The sequence below is a fragment of the Coregonus clupeaformis genome, chromosome 36 (genome assembly GCF_020615455.1).
Source record: "Coregonus clupeaformis isolate EN_2021a chromosome 36, ASM2061545v1, whole genome shotgun sequence".
Taxonomy (NCBI): Eukaryota; Metazoa; Chordata; class Actinopteri; order Salmoniformes; family Salmonidae; genus Coregonus; species Coregonus clupeaformis.
This window is the reverse complement of record NC_059227.1, coordinates 39,712,214-39,729,945: the sequence shown is the minus strand read 5'-3', so window position 1 is coordinate 39,729,945 and position 17,732 is coordinate 39,712,214. Positions and strand designations below refer to the sequence as shown.

The following is a 17,732-nucleotide window of genomic DNA, read 5'->3' as shown; positions in this document are numbered from 1 at the left end:
AGCCAGTTTAGCCACTCCCCCACCCCAGCAACACACTGACCCTGCCTCTCCCACCATTGCCATGACGCCAGAGCCTGTTGCCATGACGCCTGAGCCTGTTGCCAGGGGCCAACGTGCCACACCCAGAGATTCAGAGTACCAGGTAATTATTTTTATTTGTATTTAACCTTTATTTAACTATGCAAGTCAGTTAAGAACAAATTCTTATTTACAATGACGGCCTAGTGTCAGAGTGTGGTGGGTGGAATAGTAGGAATCAGGTGCAGGAAACCAGGAGGACTTCAACAGATCTTTACTAGAGTCCAAACACAAATAAGTCGCCAACCCAACCGGGTGGCGCGAACAATTACGCACGAAACCAACAGTGCGGTAACAACAAGAAAAGCGCACGCAGTGCGAGCTCTCGAAACACAATAACGAGAGAACCAAACACGTAGAGGCAAGCTGACATTCACAATCACGCATAACACCTGACCCAAACACACGAAACTAAATAAGGGAACAATTAAGACACAAATAAGGGACAGGTGTTATGAACAGACAAAACCAAATGAACATGAAACATAGAACGGTGGCAGCTAGTACTCCGGAGACGACGACCGCCGAAGCCTGCCCGAACAAGGAAGAGGAGCAGCCTCGGCCGAAACCGTGACAGTACCCCCCTTGACGCGCGGCTCCAGCCGTGCGCCGACCCGGAGCTCGGGGGACGACCCGGACAACGCGGGAGCAGGGCGCGCAGGATGACCCCGATGGAAATCGGTCAGTAGGGACTGGTCTAATACGTCCCTCCTTGGCACCCAGCACCGCTCCTCCGGACCGTACCCCTCCCACTCCACGAGATATTGAAGACCCCCATCCGGCGTCTAGAATCCAGGATGGACCTCACGGTGTACGCCGGAGCCCCCTCGATGTCCAACGGGGCGGAGGAGTCTCCTCAATCTCAAAGTCCTGGAGTGGACCAGCTACCACCGGCCTGAGGAGAGACACATGGAACGAGGGGTTAATATTTTTGTAATCAACAGGTAGTTCTAACCTATAACTCACCTCGTTCAATCTCCTCAGGACTTTAAATGGCCCCACAAACCGCCGACCCAGCTTCCGGCAGGGCAGGCGGAGGGGCAGGTTTCTGGTTGAGAGCCAGACTCGATCTCCAGGTGCGTACACTGGCCCCTCACTGCGGTGTAGGTCGGCGCTCGTCTTCTGTCGACGTATGGCACGCTGCAGATGGACGTGTGCAGCGTCCCACGTCTCCTCCGAGCGCCGCACCCACTCATCCACAGCGGGGCCTCGATCTGGCTCTCATGCCATGGTGCCAGAACCGGCTGGTACCCTAACACACACTGAAAAGGGGTTAGTTGGGTGGAGGAGTGGCGAAGAGAGTTCTGTGCCATCTCGGCCCAGGGCACATATCTCGCCCACTCCTCCGGCCGGCCCTGACAGTATGACCTCAGAAACCTACCCACATCCTGGTTGACACGTTCAACCTGCCCATTACTCTCCGGGTGGTACCCGAGGTAAGGCTTACCGAAACCCCCAACCGTTCCATAAATGCTCTCCACACTCTAGAGGTGAACTGGGGGCCTCGGTCAGACACTATATCCTCGGGTACCCCGTAATGCCGGAAGACATGGGTGAACAGAGCCTCAGCGGTCTGTAGGGCAGTGGGTAGACCCGGCATGGGAAGGAGACGACAGGCCTTAGAGAACCGATCCACAACGACCAGGATGGTAGTATTCCCCTGTGAGGGGGGAAGGTCGGTAACAAAATCCACCGAGAGGTGGGACCAGGGTCGTTGTGGAATAGGCAGGGGTTGTAACTTACCCCTGGGCAAATGTCTGGGCGCCTTACACTGGGCACACACCGAACAGGAGGAGACATAAATCCTCACATCCCTAGCTAACGTTGGCCACCAGTACTTCGTGCTAAGACAGTGCACTGTCCGGCCGATACCCGGATGGCCAGAGGAGGGGGACGTATGAGCCCAACAAATGAGGCGATCGCGAACCTCGAGCGGAACGTACGTCCGACCCACAGGACACTGTGGAGGACTCGGGTCGGTGTGTAACGCCCGCTCGATCTCACCATCAACCTCCCACACCACCGGAGCAACCAGACAAGACTCCGGTAGTATGGGCGTGGACTCAACTGACCTCTCCTCTGCGTCATACCGCCGAGACAGAGCATCTGCCTTCCCGTTCTGGGACCCAGGGATGTATGTGATTTTAAACACAAACCGGGCTAGGAACATAGTCCAGCGAGCCTGGCGAGGATTCAGTCTCCTAGCTGCCCGGATGTACTCCAGGTTACGATGGTCAGTTAGAATGAGGAAAGGGTGTTGAGCCCCCTCGAGCCAATGCCGCCACACCTTTAGGGCCTGTACCACGGCTAACAGCTCCCTGTCTCCTACGTCATAATTCCGCTCCGCCGGACTGAGCTTCTTTGAGTAGAACGCACAGGGGCGGAGTTTAGGGTGGAGTGCCAGAACGCTGGGAAAGAACGGCCCCTATCCCGGCCTCTGACGCGTCCACCTCTACTTGGAACGGTAAAGAGGGATCCGGATGCGCCAACACCGGCGCCGAGGTAAACAGGTCCTTTAGTCTCCCAAATGCCCTGTCCGCCTCAGCTGACCACCGCAAGCGCACCGGACCCCCCCTTTAACAGAGATGTTATGGGAGCTGCCACCTGTCCAAAACCCCCGGATAAACCTCCGGTAATAATTCGCAAAACCCAAGAACCGTTGCACCTCCTTCACAGTGGTTGGGGTCTGCCAATTACGCACAGCTGACACCCGGTCTACCTCCATCTTCACCCCTGACGCAGATAACTGGTAACCCAGAAAGGAGACCGACTTCTGGAAAAACAGACATTTCTCTGCCTTGACATATAGGTCATGCTCCAACAGCCTCCTCAATACTCGGCGCACCAGGGCTACATGCTCAGCACGGGTAGGACTATACACCAGAATGTCGTCGATGTACACAACTACTCCCTGTCCCTGCATGTCCCGGGAAAATCTCATCGACGAAGGATTGGAAGACTGAGGGAGCATTCATCAACCCATATGGCATGACTAGATACTCGTAGTGTCCGGAAGTCGTGCTAAACGCTGTCTTCCATTCATCGCCCTCTCGAATGCGCACCAAGTTATATGCGCTCCTAAGATCCAATTTTGTAAAGAACTGCGCACCGTGCAGTGACTCCGTCATAGTCGCAATCAGAGGAAGTGGATAGCTGTACTTCACTGTGATCTGATTGAGACCGCGGTAATCAATACACGGGCGCAGACCTCCATCCTTTTTCTTCACAAAAAGAAACTTGAGGAAGCGGGTGAAACGGAGGCCCGTATGTATCCCTGTCTAAGAGACTCAGAGATGTATGTCTCCATAGCCTTTCTCTCCTCTTGAGACAAGGGATACACATGGCTCCGCGGGAGAGCTGCTCCTGACTGGAGATCTATCGCACAATCCCCGTCTATGAGGCGGCAGCTGCGCCGCCCTAGTCTTACTGAACGCCAGTGCCAAATCCTCATACTGGGGGAATCTGCAGTGCTGGCATTAGATTCGGACTCTCCACCGAGGTCGCCCCTATGGAAACACCCAGACACCGCCCCTCACATTGAGCAGACCACCCTTTAAGAGCTTTCTCTCGCCACCTAATACTAGGGTCATGAGTCATCAACCAGGGAAGACCCAGCACTACCGGATACGCAGGAGAGTCAATCAGATAGAGCTGAATTCTCTCCTCATGACCCTCCTGCGCCGTCATCTGAAGGGGGTGCTGTGACTTCCCTAATCAACCCAGACCCTAACGGACGGCTATCTAGGGCATGGACGGGGAAAGGCTTATCCACTGGAAGGAGGGGAATCCCTAACTCTATACAGAACTGGCGATCTACAAAATTCCCAGCTGCGCCTGAATCTACCAGCGCCTTATGCTGGGAACGAGGTGCAACCTGTGGGAAACAAACAGGCAAGGTTAGGTGCACGACAGAAAGCTCTGGGTAAGCAGGGCGCCTACTCACCTGGGGGACCCCCCAATGCGTGACCTGCCATCTCCCTCACTGGAGGACCCGCCCCAACACCTAGCCGCGGTGTGCCCTCCACGACCACAGTTGGTGCAAGGGCCGGGTCCCCTCGGGCTCCTCCTCCTCCGTTCCCTAGCGCCAGCACCTCCGAGCTCCATAGGGCTCGGCTCGGAGGTGCTGGAGAGTGGAATGGGCGAACCCCCCCTCCGGGACGCCCACGGGTGGCGAGCAGGGTATCCAGCCGGATGGCCATGTCGACCAGCTGGTCGAACGTCAACGACGTGTCCCTGCACGCCAACTCTCGCTGGACGTCCTCTCGGAGGCTGCAGCGGAAATGGTCGATATGGGCCCGCTCATTCCACCCTCGTCAGCCGCTAGGGTCCGAAACTCTAAGGCAAAGTCCTGGGCGCTCCTCATCCCCTGTCGGAGGTAGAATAGACGTTCCCCGCCGCCTTCCCTTCCGGTGGATGGTCGAACACAGCACGGAAGCGGCGGGAGAACTCCGCATAGTTCGTGGTAGCGGCGTCCATTCTCCTCCACTCGGCGTTGGCCCACTCCAACGCCTTGCCGGTGAGACAGGAGATGAGGGCTGAGACGCTCTCGTGTCCCGAGGGCGCCGGGTGTACGGTGGCGAGGTAGAGCTCCACCTGCAGCAGGAACCCTTGACACCCGGCAGTGGAGCCGTCGTACGCCCTCGGGAGCGAGAGCCGAATCCCACTAGGTTCCGGAGATGAGGCAGGGGGGCTGACCGATGGAGCTGGTTCGGTTCGTGGAGGTGTGGGAACCCCGCTGGTCTCCCATCGGTGCAGAGTATTCATCACCCCCTCCAGGGCATGACAGACCTGGTTGATGCGGTCCTCCTGACCACGAAGACGTTCAGCCATCTCGGCTGTCGGCGCGGTCGCTCCTGCTGATTCCATGGTGAGGATGCGTGATTCTGTCAGAGTGTGGTGGGTGGAATAGTAGGAATCAGGTGCAGGAAACCAGGAGGACTTCAACAGATCTTTACTAGAGTCCAAACACAAATAAGTCGCCAACCCAACCGGGTGGCGCGAACAATTACGCACGAAACCAACAGTGCGGTAACAACAAGAAAAGCGCACGCAGTGCGAGCTCTCGAAACACAATAACGAGAGAACCAAACACGTAGAGGCAAGCTGACATTCACAATCACGCATAACACCTGACCCAAACACACGAAACTAAATAAGGGAACAATTAAGACACAAATAAGGGACAGGTGTTATGAACAGACAAAACCAAATGAACATGAAACATAGAACGGTGGCAGCTAGTACTCCGGAGACGACGACCGCCGAAGCCTGCCCGAACAAGGAAGAGGAGCAGCCTCGGCCGAAACCGTGACACCTAGGATGGTAGGGGGTTTGGTCTGGTCTGTCTGGTATTTGGTATTTTGGTATTTTATTTTATTAGGATCCCCATTAGCTGTTGCAAAAGCAGCAGCTACTCTTCCTGGGGTCAACACAAAACATGAAACATGACATAATACAGAACATTAATAGACAAGAACAGCTCAAGGACAGAACTACCTAAACATTTTTTAAAGGCACACGTAGCCTACATATCAATACATACACACAAAATATCTAGGTCAAATAGGGGAGAGGCGTTGTGCCGTGAGGTGTTGCTTCATCTGTTTTTTGAAACCAGGTTTGCTGTTTATTTGAGCAATATGAGATAATAATGGCTCTATATAATACTGTACGCTTTCTGGAATTTGTTCTGGATTTGGGGACTGTGAAAAGACCCCTGGTGGCATGTCTGGTGGGGTAAGTGTGTGTGTCAGAGCTGTGTTTAAGTTGACTATGCAAACTATTTGCAGTCAGTCTCTCCTCAACTCTTAGCCAAGAGAGACTGGCATGCATAGTATTTATATGAGCCATCTGATTACAATGAAGAGCAAGACATGCCGCTCTGTTTTGGGCCATCTGCAGCTTAACTAGGTCTTTCCTTGCAGCCCTGGACCACATGACTGGACAATGCTGGTGTTATAATGTATATCATGTGTTTATATTAGGATGGTAGGGGGTTTGGTCTGGGCTGTCTGGTGTTTGGGAAGCTGCGGGGGTTCTCCTGGTGGCCCGGACGGATCGTCTCCTGGGTGATGAGTGGGAGGAGCCGGGCGGCAGACGGAACGCGCTGGGTCATGTGGTTCGGAGACGGGAAGTTCTCTGTGGTGAGTTGGAACCCTCAGAAACATAAATTGAACCCTTAAATTAGAACCCTCAGACAACTTTAGTTAGAACTTTCAGCTAGAACCCTCAGAACTTTAAATTATTTAGAACCCTCACTTAGAGCCCTCATAACCTTCAATAGAACCTTCAATTAGAACCCCCCCAGGCAGTAAAGAAGAGTGTAATAAGACAACACCCACCTCTCTCTCCTGTTATTAGTACTGTAACCATCCATCTCTCTCCAGGAGTGTTATTAGTACTGTAACCATCCATCTCTCTCCAGGTGTGTTATTAGTACTGTAACCATCCATCTCTCTCTCCAGGAGTGTTATTAGTACTGTAACCATCCATCTCTCTCTCCAGGAGTGTTATTAGTACTGTAACCATCCATCTCTCTCTCCAGGAGTGTTATTAGTACTGTAACCATCCATCTCTCTCTCCAGGAGTGTTATTAGTACTGTAACCATCCATCTCTCTCCAGGAGTGTTATTAGTACTGTAACCATCCATCTCTCTCTCCAGGAGTGTTATTAGTACTGTAACCATCCATCTCTCTCTCCAGGAGTGTTATTAGTACTGTAACCATCCATCTCTCTCCAGGAGTGTTATTAGTACTGTAACCATCCATCTCTCTCTCCAGGAGTGTTATTAGTACTGTAACCATCCATCTCTCTCTCCAGGGGTGTTATTAGTACTGTAACCATCCATCTCTGTCTCCAGGAGTGTTATTAGTACTGTAACCATCCATCTCTCTCTCCAGGGGTGTTATTAGTACTGTAACCATCCATCTCTGTCTCCAGGAGTGTTATTAGTACTGTAACCATCCATCTCTCTCTCCAGGGGTGTTATTAGTACTGTAACCATCCATCTCTCTCCATGAGTGTTATTAGTACTGTAACCATCCATCTCTCTCTCCAGGAGTGTTATTAGTACTGTAACCATCCATCTCTCTCTCCAGGAGTGTTATTAGTACTGTAACCATCCATCTCTCTCCAGGAGTGTTATTAGTACTGTAACCATCCATCTCTCTCTCCAGGAGTGTTATTAGTACTGTAACCATCCATCTCTGTCTCCAGGAGTGTTATTAGTACTGTAACCATCCATCTCTCTCCAGGAGTGTTATTAGTACTGTAACCATCCATCTCTCTCCAGGAGTGTTATTAGTACTGTAACCATCCATCTCTCTCCAGGAGTGTTATTAGTACTGTAACCATCCACCTCTCTCCAGGGGTGTTATTAGTACTGTAACCATCCATCTCTCTCTCCAGGAGTGTTATTAGTACTGTAACCATCCATCTCTCTCCAGGAGTGTTATTAGTACTGTAACCATCCATCTCTCTCTCCAGGAGTGTTATTAGTACTGTAACCATCCATCTCTCTCTCCAGGAGTGTTATTAGTACTGTAACCATCCATCTCTCTCCAGGAGTGTTATTAGTACTGTAACCATCCATCTCTCTCCATGAGTGTTATTAGTACTGTAACCATCCATCTCTCTCTCCAGGAGTGTTATTAGTACTGTAACCATCCATCTCTCTCTCCAGGAGTGTTATTAGTACTGTAACCATCCATCTCTCTCTCCAGGAGTGTTATTAGTACTGTAACCATCCATCTCTCTCTCCAGGAGTGTTATTAGTACTGTAACCATCCATCTCTCTCCAGGGGTGTTATTAGTACTGTAACCATCCATCTCTCTCTCCAGGAGTGTTATTAGTACTGTAACCATCCATCTCTCTCTCCAGGGGTGTTATTAGTACTGTAACCATCCATCTCTGTCTCCAGGAGTGTTATTAGTACTGTAACCATCCATCTCTCTCTCCAGGGGTGTTATTAGTACTGTAACCATCCATCTCTCTCCAGGGGTGTTATTAGTACTGTAACCATCCATCTCTCTCTCCAGGAGTGTTATTAGTACTGTAACCATCCATCTCTCTCTCCAGGAGTGTTATTAGTACTGTAACCATCCATCTCTCTCTCCAGGGGTGTTATTAGTACTGTAACCATCCATCTCTGTCTCCAGGAGTGTTATTAGTACTGTAACCATCCATCTCTCTCCAGGAGTGTTATTAGTACTGTAACCATCCATCTCTCTCTCCAGGAGTGTTATTAGTACTGTAACCATCCATCTCTCTCTCCAGGGGTGTTATTAGTACTGTAACCATCCATCTCTGTCTCCAGGAGTGTTATTAGTACTGTAACCATCCATCTCTCTCTCCAGGAGTGTTATTAGTACTGTAACCATCCATCTCTCTCTCCAGGGGTGTTATTAGTACTGTAACCATCCATCTCTGTCTCCAGGAGTGTTATTAGTACTGTAACCATCCATCTCTCTCTCCAGGAGTGTTATTAGTACTGTAACCATCCATCTCTCTCCAGGAGTGTTATTAGTACTGTAACCATCCATCTCTCTCTCCAGGAGTGTTATTAGTACTGTAACCATCCATCTCTCTCTCCAGGAGTGTTATTAGTACTGTAACCATCCATCTCTCTCCAGGGGTGTTATTAGTACTGTAACCATCCATCTCTCTCTCCAGGAGTGTTTATAGTACTGTAACCATCCATCTCTCTCCAGGAGTGTTATTAGTACTGTACCATCCATCTCTCTCTCCAGGGGTGTTATTAGTACTGTAACCATCCATCTCTCTCTCCAGGAGTGTTATTAGTACTGTAACCATCCATCTCTCTCTCCAGGAGTGTTATTAGTACTGTAACCATCCATCTCTGTCTCCAGGAGTGTTATTAGTACTGTAACCATCCATCTCTCTCTCCAGGAGTGTTATTAGTACTGTAACCATCCATCTCTCTCTCCAGGAGTGTTATTAGTACTGTAACCATCCATCTCTGTCTCCAGGAGTGTTATTAGTACTGTACCATCCATCTCTCTCTCCAGGGGTGTTATTAGTACTGTAACCATCCATCTCTCTCTCCAGGAGTGTTATTAGTACTGTACCATCCATCTCTCTCTCCAGGGGTGTTATTAGTACTGTAACCATCCATCTCTCTCTCCAGGAGTGTTATTAGTACTGTAACCATCCATCTCTCTCTCCAGGAGTGTTATTAGTACTGTAACCATCCATCTCTCTCCAGGAGTGTTATTAGTACTGTAACCATCCATCTCTCTCTCCAGGAGTGTTATTAGTACTGTAACCATCCATCTCTCTCTCCAGGAGTGTTATTAGTACTGTAACCATCCATCTCTCTCCAGGAGTGTTATTAGTACTGTAACCATCCATCTCTCTCCAGGAGTGTTATTAGTACTGTAACCATCCATCTCTCTCTCCAGGAGTGTTATTAGTACTGTAACCATCCATCTCTCTCCAGGAGTGTTATTAGTACTGTAACCATCCATCTCTCTCTCCAGGAGTGTTATTAGTACTGTAACCATCCATCTCTCTCTCCAGGGGTGTTATTAGTACTGTAACCATCCATCTCTCTCCAGGAGTGTTATTAGTACTGTAACCATCCATCTCTCTCCAGGAGTGTTATTAGTACTGTAACCATCCATCTCTCTCTCCAGGAGTGTTATTAGTACTGTAACCATCCATCTCTCTCTCCAGGAGTGTTATTAGTACTGTAACCATCCATCTCTCTCCAGGAGTGTTATTAGTACTGTAACCATCCACTCTCTCTCCAGGAGTGTTATTAGTACTGTAACCATCCATCTCTCTCTCCAGGAGTGTTATTAGTACTGTAACCATCCATCTCTCTCCAGGAGTGTTATTAGTACTGTAACCATCCATCTCTCTCTCCAGGAGTGTTATTAGTACTGTAACCATCCATCTCTCTCTCCAGGAGTGTTATTAGTACTGTAACCATCCATCTCTCTCCAGGAGTGTTATTAGTACTGTAACCATCCATCTCTCTCTCCAGGAGTGTTATTAGTACTGTAACCATCCATCTCTCTCTCCAGGAGTGTTATTAGTACTGTAACCATCCATCTCTCTCTCCAGGAGTGTTATTAGTACTGTAACCATCCATCTCTCTCCAGGAGTGTTATTAGTACTGTAACCATCCATCTCTCTCTCCAGGAGTGTTATTAGTACTGTAACCATCCATCTCTCTCTCCAGGAGTGTTATTAGTACTGTAACCATCCATCTCTCTCCAGGAGTGTTATTAGTACTGTAACCATCCATCTCTCTCTCCAGGAGTGTTATTAGTACTGTAACCATCCATCTCTCTCCAGGAGTGTTATTAGTACTGTAACCATCCATCTCTCTCTCCAGGAGTGTTATTAGTACTGTAACCATCCATCTCTCTCTCCAGGAGTGTTATTAGTACTGTAACCATCCATCTCTCTCTCCAGGAGTGTTATTAGTACTGTAACCATCCATCTCTCTCTCCAGGAGTGTTATTAGTACTGTAACCATCCATCTCTCTCTCCAGGAGTGTTATTAGTACTGTAACCATCCATCTCTCTCTCCAGGAGTGTTATTAGTACTGTAACCATCCATCTCTCTCTCCAGGAGTGTTATTAGTACTGTAACCATCCATCTCTCTCCAGGAGTGTTATTAGTACTGTAACCATCCATCTCTCTCTCCAGGAGTGTTATTAGTACTGTAACCATCCATCTCTCTCTCCAGGAGTGTTATTAGTACTGTAACCATCCATCTCTCTCTCCAGGAGTGTTATTAGTACTGTAACCATCCATCTCTCTCTCCAGGAGTGTTATTAGTACTGTAACCATCCATCTCTCTCTCCAGGAGTGTTATTAGTACTGTAACCATCCATCTCTCTCTCCAGGAGTGTTATTAGTACTGTAACCATCCACTCTCTCTCCAGGAGTGTTATTAGTACTGTAACCATCCATCTCTCTCTCCAGGAGTGTTATTAGTACTGTAACCATCCATCTCTCTCTCCAGGAGTGTTATTAGTACTGTAACCATCCATCTCTCTCTCCAGGAGTGTTATTAGTACTGTAACCATCCATCTCTCTCTCCAGGAGTGTTATTAGTACTGTAACCATCCATCTCTCTCTCCAGGAGTGTTATTAGTACTGTAACCATCCATCTCTCTCCAGGAGTGTTATTAGTACTGTAACCATCCATCTCTCTCTCCAGGAGTGTTATTAGTACTGTAACCATCCATCTCTCTCTCCAGGAGTGTTATTAGTACTGTAACCATCCATCTCTCTCCAGGAGTGTTATTAGTACTGTAACCATCCATCTCTCTCTCCAGGAGTGTTATTAGTACTGTAACCATCCATCTCTCTCCAGGAGTGTTATTAGTACTGTAACCATCCATCTCTCTCTCCAGGAGTGTTATTAGTACTGTAACCATCCATCTCTCTCCAGGAGTGTTATTAGTACTGTAACCATCCATCTCTCTCTCCAGGAGTGTTATTAGTACTGTAACCATCCATCTCTCTCTCCAGGAGTGTTATTAGTACTGTAACCATCCATCTCTCTCTCCAGGAGTGTTATTAGTACTGTAACCATCCATCTCTCTCTCAGGAGTGTTATTAGTACTGTAACCATCCATCTCTCTCTCCAGGAGTGTTATTAGTACTGTAACCATCCATCTCTCTCCAGGAGTGTTATTAGTACTGTAACCATCCATCTCTCTCCAGGAGTGTTATTAGTACTGTAACCATCCATCTCTCTCTCCAGGAGTGTTATTAGTACTGTAACCATCCATCTCTCTCTCCAGGAGTGTTATTAGTACTGTAACCATCCATTCTCTCTCCAGGAGTGTTATTAGTACTGTAACCATCCATCTCTCTCTCCAGGAGTGTTATTAGTACTGTAACCATCCATCTCTCTCTCCAGGAGTGTTATTAGTACTGTAACCATCCATCTCTCTCCAGGAGTGTTATTAGTACTGTAACCATCCATCTCTCTCTCCAGGAGTGTTATTAGTACTGTAACCATCCATCTCTCTCTCCAGGAGTGTTATTAGTACTGTAACCATCCATCTCTCTCTCCAGGAGTGTTATTAGTACTGTAACCATCCATCTCTCTCTCCAGGAGTGTTATTAGTACTGTAACCATCCATCTCTCTCCAGGAGTGTTATTAGTACTGTAACCATCCATCTCTCTCTCCTGTTATTAGTACTGTAACCATCCATCTCTCTCTCCAGGAGTGTTATTAGTACTGTAACCATCCATCTCTCTCCAGGGGTGTTATTAGTACTGTAACCATCCATCTCTCTCTCCAGGGGTGTTATTAGTACTGTAACCATCCATCTCTCTCTCCAGGAGTGTTATTAGTACTGTAACCATCCATCTCTCTCCAGGAGTGTTATTAGTACTGTAACCATCCATCTCTCTCCAGGAGTGTTATTAGTACTGTAACCATCCATCTCTCTCCAGGAGTGTTATTAGTACTGTAACCATCCATCTCTCTCCAGGAGTGTTATTAGTACTGTAACCATCCATCTCTCTCCAGGGGTGTTATTAGTACTGTAACCATCCATCTCTCTCTCCAGGAGTGTTATTAGTACTGTAACCATCCATCTCTCTCCAGGAGTGTTATTAGTACTGTAACCATCCATCTCTCTCCAGGGGTGTTATTAGTACTGTAACCATCCATCTCTCTCTCAGGAGTGTTATTAGTACTGTAACCATCCATCTCTCTCTCCAGGAGTGTTATTAGTACTGTAACCATCCATCTCTCTCTCCAGGAGTGTTATTAGTACTGTAACCATCCATCTCTCTCCAGGAGTGTTATTAGTACTGTAACCATCCATCTCTCTCTCCAGGAGTGTTATTAGTACTGTAACCATCCATCTCTCTCTCCAGGAGTGTTATTAGTACTGTAACCATCCATCTCTCTCTCCAGGAGTGTTATTAGTACTGTAACCATCCATCTCTCTCCAGGGGTGTTATTAGTACTGTAACCATCCATCTCTCTCCAGGAGTGTTATTAGTACTGTAACCATCCATCTCTCTCCAGGAGTGTTATTAGTACTGTAACCATCCATCTCTCTCTCCAGGAGTGTTATTAGTACTGTAACCATCCATCTCTCTCTCCAGGAGTGTTATTAGTACTGTAACCATCCATCTCTCTCTCCAGGAGTGTTATTAGTACTGTAACCATCCATCTCTCTCTCCAGGAGTGTTATTAGTACTGTAACCATCCATCTCTCTCTCCAGGAGTGTTATTAGTACTGTAACCATCCATCTCTCTCTCCAGGAGTGTTATTAGTACTGTAACCATCCATCTCTCTCCAGGAGTGTTATTAGTACTGTAACCATCCATCTCTCTCCAGGAGTGTTATTAGTACTGTAACCATCCATCTCTCTCTCCAGGAGTGTTATTAGTACTGTAACCATCCATCTCTCTCTCCAGGAGTGTTATTAGTACTGTAACCATCCATCTCTCTCCCAGGAGTGTTATTAGTACTGTAACCATCCACTCTCTCTCCAGGAGTGTTATTAGTACTGTAACCATCCATCTCTCTCTCCAGGAGTGTTATTAGTACTGTAACCATCCATCTCTCTCTCCAGGAGTGTTATTAGTACTGTAACCATCCATCTCTCTCTCCAGGAGTGTTATTAGTACTGTAACCATCCATCTCTCTCTCCAGGAGTGTTATTAGTACTGTAACCATCCATCTCTCTCTCCAGGAGTGTTATTAGTACTGTAACCATCCATCTCTCTCTCCAGGAGTGTTATTAGTACTGTAACCATCCATCTCTCTCTCCAGGAGTGTTATTAGTACTGTAACCATCCATCTCTCTCCAGGAGTGTTATTAGTACTGTAACCATCCATCTCTCTCTCCAGGAGTGTTATTAGTACTGTAACCATCCATCTCTCTCCAGGAGTGTTATTAGTACTGTAACCATCCACTCTCTCTCCAGGAGTGTTATTAGTACTGTAACCATCCATCTCTCTCTCCAGGAGTGTTATTAGTACTGTAACCATCCATCTCTCTCCAGGAGTGTTATTAGTACTGTAACCATCCATCTCTCTCTCCAGGAGTGTTATTAGTACTGTAACCATCCATCTCTCTCTCCAGGAGTGTTATTAGTACTGTAACCATCCATCTCTCTCCAGGAGTGTTATTAGTACTGTAACCATCCATCTCTCTCCAGGAGTGTTATTAGTACTGTAACCATCCATCTCTCTCCAGGAGTGTTATTAGTACTGTAACCATCCATCTCTCTCCAGGAGTGTTATTAGTACTGTAACCATCCATCTCTCTCTCCAGGAGTGTTATTAGTACTGTAACCATCCATCTCTCTCTCCAGGAGTGTTATTAGTACTGTAACCATCCATCTCTCTCCAGGAGTGTTATTAGTACTGTAACCATCCATCTCTCTCCAGGAGTGTTATTAGTACTGTAACCATCCATCTCTCTCCAGGAGTGTTATTAGTACTGTAACCATCCATCTCTCTCTCCAGGAGTGTTATTAGTACTGTAACCATCCATCTCTCTCCAGGAGTGTTATTAGTACTGTAACCATCCATCTCTCTCTCCAGGAGTGTTATTAGTACTGTAACCATCCATCTCTCTCTCCAGGAGTGTTATTAGTACTGTAACCATCCATCTCTCTCCAGGAGTGTTATTAGTACTGTAACCATCCATCTCTCTCCAGGAGTGTTATTAGTACTGTAACCATCCATCTCTCTCTCCAGGAGTGTTATTAGTACTGTAACCATCCATCTCTCTCCAGGAGTGTTATTAGTACTGTAACCATCCATCTCTCTCCAGGAGTGTTATTAGTACTGTAACCATCCATCTCTCTCTCCAGGAGTGTTATTAGTACTGTAACCATCCATCTCTCTCCAGGAGTGTTATTAGTACTGTAACCATCCATCTCTCTCTCCAGGAGTGTTATTAGTACTGTAACCATCCATCTCTCTCTCCAGGAGTGTTATTAGTACTGTAACCATCCATCTCTCTCTCCAGGAGTGTTATTAGTACTGTAACCATCCATCTCTGTCTCCAGGAGTGTTATTAGTACTGTAACCATCCATCTCTCTCTCCAGGAGTGTTATTAGTACTGTAACCATCCATCTCTCTCTCCAGGAGTGTTATTAGTACTGTAACCATCCATCTCTCTCTCCAGGAGTGTTATTAGTACTGTAACCATCCATCTCTCTCCAGGAGTGTTATTAGTACTGTAACCATCCATCTCTCTCTCCAGGAGTGTTATTAGTACTGTAACCATCCATCTCTCTCCAGGAGTGTTATTAGTACTGTAACCATCCATCTCTCTCTCCAGGAGTGTTATTAGTACTGTAACCATCCATCTCTCTCTCCAGGAGTGTTATTAGTACTGTAACCATCCATCTCTCTCAGGAGTGTTATTAGTACTGTAACCATCCATCTCTCTCCAGGAGTGTTATTAGTACTGTAACCATCCATCTCTCTCTCCAGGAGTGTTATTAGTACTGTAACCATCCATCTCTCTCCAGGAGTGTTATTAGTACTGTAACCATCCATCTCTCTCTCCAGGAGTGTTATTAGTACTGTAACCATCCATCTCTCTCCAGGAGTGTTATTAGTACTGTAACCATCCATCTCTCTCTCCAGGAGTGTTATTAGTACTGTAACCATCCATCTCTCTCTCCAGGAGTGTTATTAGTACTGTAACCATCCATCTCTCTCTCCAGGAGTGTTATTAGTACTGTAACCATCCATCTCTCTCTCCAGGAGTGTTATTAGTACTGTAACCATCCATCTCTCTCCAGGAGTGTTATTAGTACTGTAACCATCCATCTCTCTCCAGGAGTGTTATTAGTACTGTAACCATCCATCTCTCTCTCCAGGAGTGTTATTAGTACTGTAACCATCCATCTCTCTCCAGGAGTGTTATTAGTACTGTAACCATCCATCTCTCTCTCCAGGAGTGTTATTAGTACTGTAACCATCCATCTCTCTCCAGGAGTGTTATTAGTACTGTAACCATCCATCTCTCTCTCCAGGAGTGTTATTAGTACTGTAACCATCCATCTCTCTCTCCAGGAGTGTTATTAGTACTGTAACCATCCATCTCTCTCTCCAGGAGTGTTATTAGTACTGTAACCATCCATCTCTCTCCAGGAGTGTTATTAGTACTGTAACCATCCATCTCTCTCCAGGAGTGTTATTAGTACTGTAACCATCCATCTCTCTCTCCAGGAGTGTTATTAGTACTGTAACCATCCATCTCTCTCCAGGAGTGTTATTAGTACTGTAACCATCCACTCTCTCTCCAGGAGTGTTATTAGTACTGTAACCATCCATCTCTCTCTCCAGGAGTGTTATTAGTACTGTAACCATCCATCTCTCTCCAGGAGTGTTATTAGTACTGTAACCATCCATCTCTCTCCAGGAGTGTTATTAGTACTGTAACCATCCATCTCTCTCTCCAGGAGTGTTATTAGTACTGTAACCATCCATCTCTCTCCAGGAGTGTTATTAGTACTGTAACCATCCATCTCTCTCTCCAGGAGTGTTATTAGTACTGTAACCATCCATCTCTCTCTCCAGGAGTGTTATTAGTACTGTAACCATCCATCTCTCTCCAGGAGTGTTATTAGTACTGTAACCATCCATCTCTCTCTCCAGGAGTGTTATTAGTACTGTAACCATCCATCTCTCTCCAGGAGTGTTATTAGTACTGTAACCATCCATCTCTCTCCAGGAGTGTTATTAGTACTGTAACCATCCATCTCTCTCTCCAGGAGTGTTATTAGTACTGTAACCATCCATCTCTCTCCAGGAGTGTTATTAGTACTGTAACCATCCATCTCTCTCCAGGAGTGTTATTAGTACTGTAACCATCCATCTCTCTCCAGGAGTGTTATTAGTACTGTAACCATCCATCTCTCTCCAGGAGTGTTATTAGTACTGTAACCATCCATCTCTCTCTCCAGGAGTGTTATTAGTACTGTAACCATCCATCTCTCTCCAGGAGTGTTATTAGTACTGTAACCATCCATCTCTCTCCCAGGAGTGTTATTAGTACTGTAACCATCCATCTCTCTCTCCAGGAGTGTTATTAGTACTGTAACCATCCATCTCTCTCCAGGAGTGTTATTAGTACTGTAACCATCCATCTCTCTCCAGGAGTGTTATTAGTACTGTAACCATCCATCTCTCTCTCCAGGAGTGTTATTAGTACTGTAACCATCCATCTCTCTCCAGGAGTGTTATTAGTACTGTAACCATCCATCTCTCTCCAGGAGTGTTATTAGTACTGTAACCATCCATCTCTCTCCAGGAGTGTTATTAGTACTGTAACCATCCATCTCTCTCTCCAGGAGTGTTATTAGTACTGTAACCATCCATCTCTCTCCAGGAGTGTTATTAGTACTGTAACCATCCATCTCTCTCCAGGAGTGTTATTAGTACTGTAACCATCCATCTCTCTCTCCAGGAGTGTTATTAGTACTGTAACCATCCATCTCTCTCTCCAGGAGTGTTATTAGTACTGTAACCATCCATCTCTCTCTCCAGGAGTGTTATTAGTACTGTAACCATCCATCTCTCTCCAGGAGTGTTATTAGTACTGTAACCATCCATCTCTCTCCAGGAGTGTTATTAGTACTGTAACCATCCATCTCTCTCTCCAGGAGTGTTATTA

The 17,732-nt window shown here is 46.8% G+C and overlaps 1 protein-coding gene across 2 annotated transcripts in view; it reads left to right on the top strand.

Annotated features, from left to right (window-relative positions):
- LOC121552431 (DNA (cytosine-5)-methyltransferase 3A) overlaps positions 1–17,732 on the top strand; it is a 164,584-nt gene that overhangs the window by 71,639 nt on the left and 75,213 nt on the right. For both annotated transcript variants that reach the window (XM_041865365.1, XM_041865364.1), the window contains 2 exons: positions 1–142; positions 6,063–6,221. The exon at positions 1–142 is cut by the window's left edge and continues 86 nt beyond it. In XM_041865365.1, coding sequence (XP_041721299.1) covers positions 1–142; positions 6,063–6,221 — 301 coding nt within the window. The remainder of the gene's footprint in view (positions 143–6,062; positions 6,222–17,732) is intronic.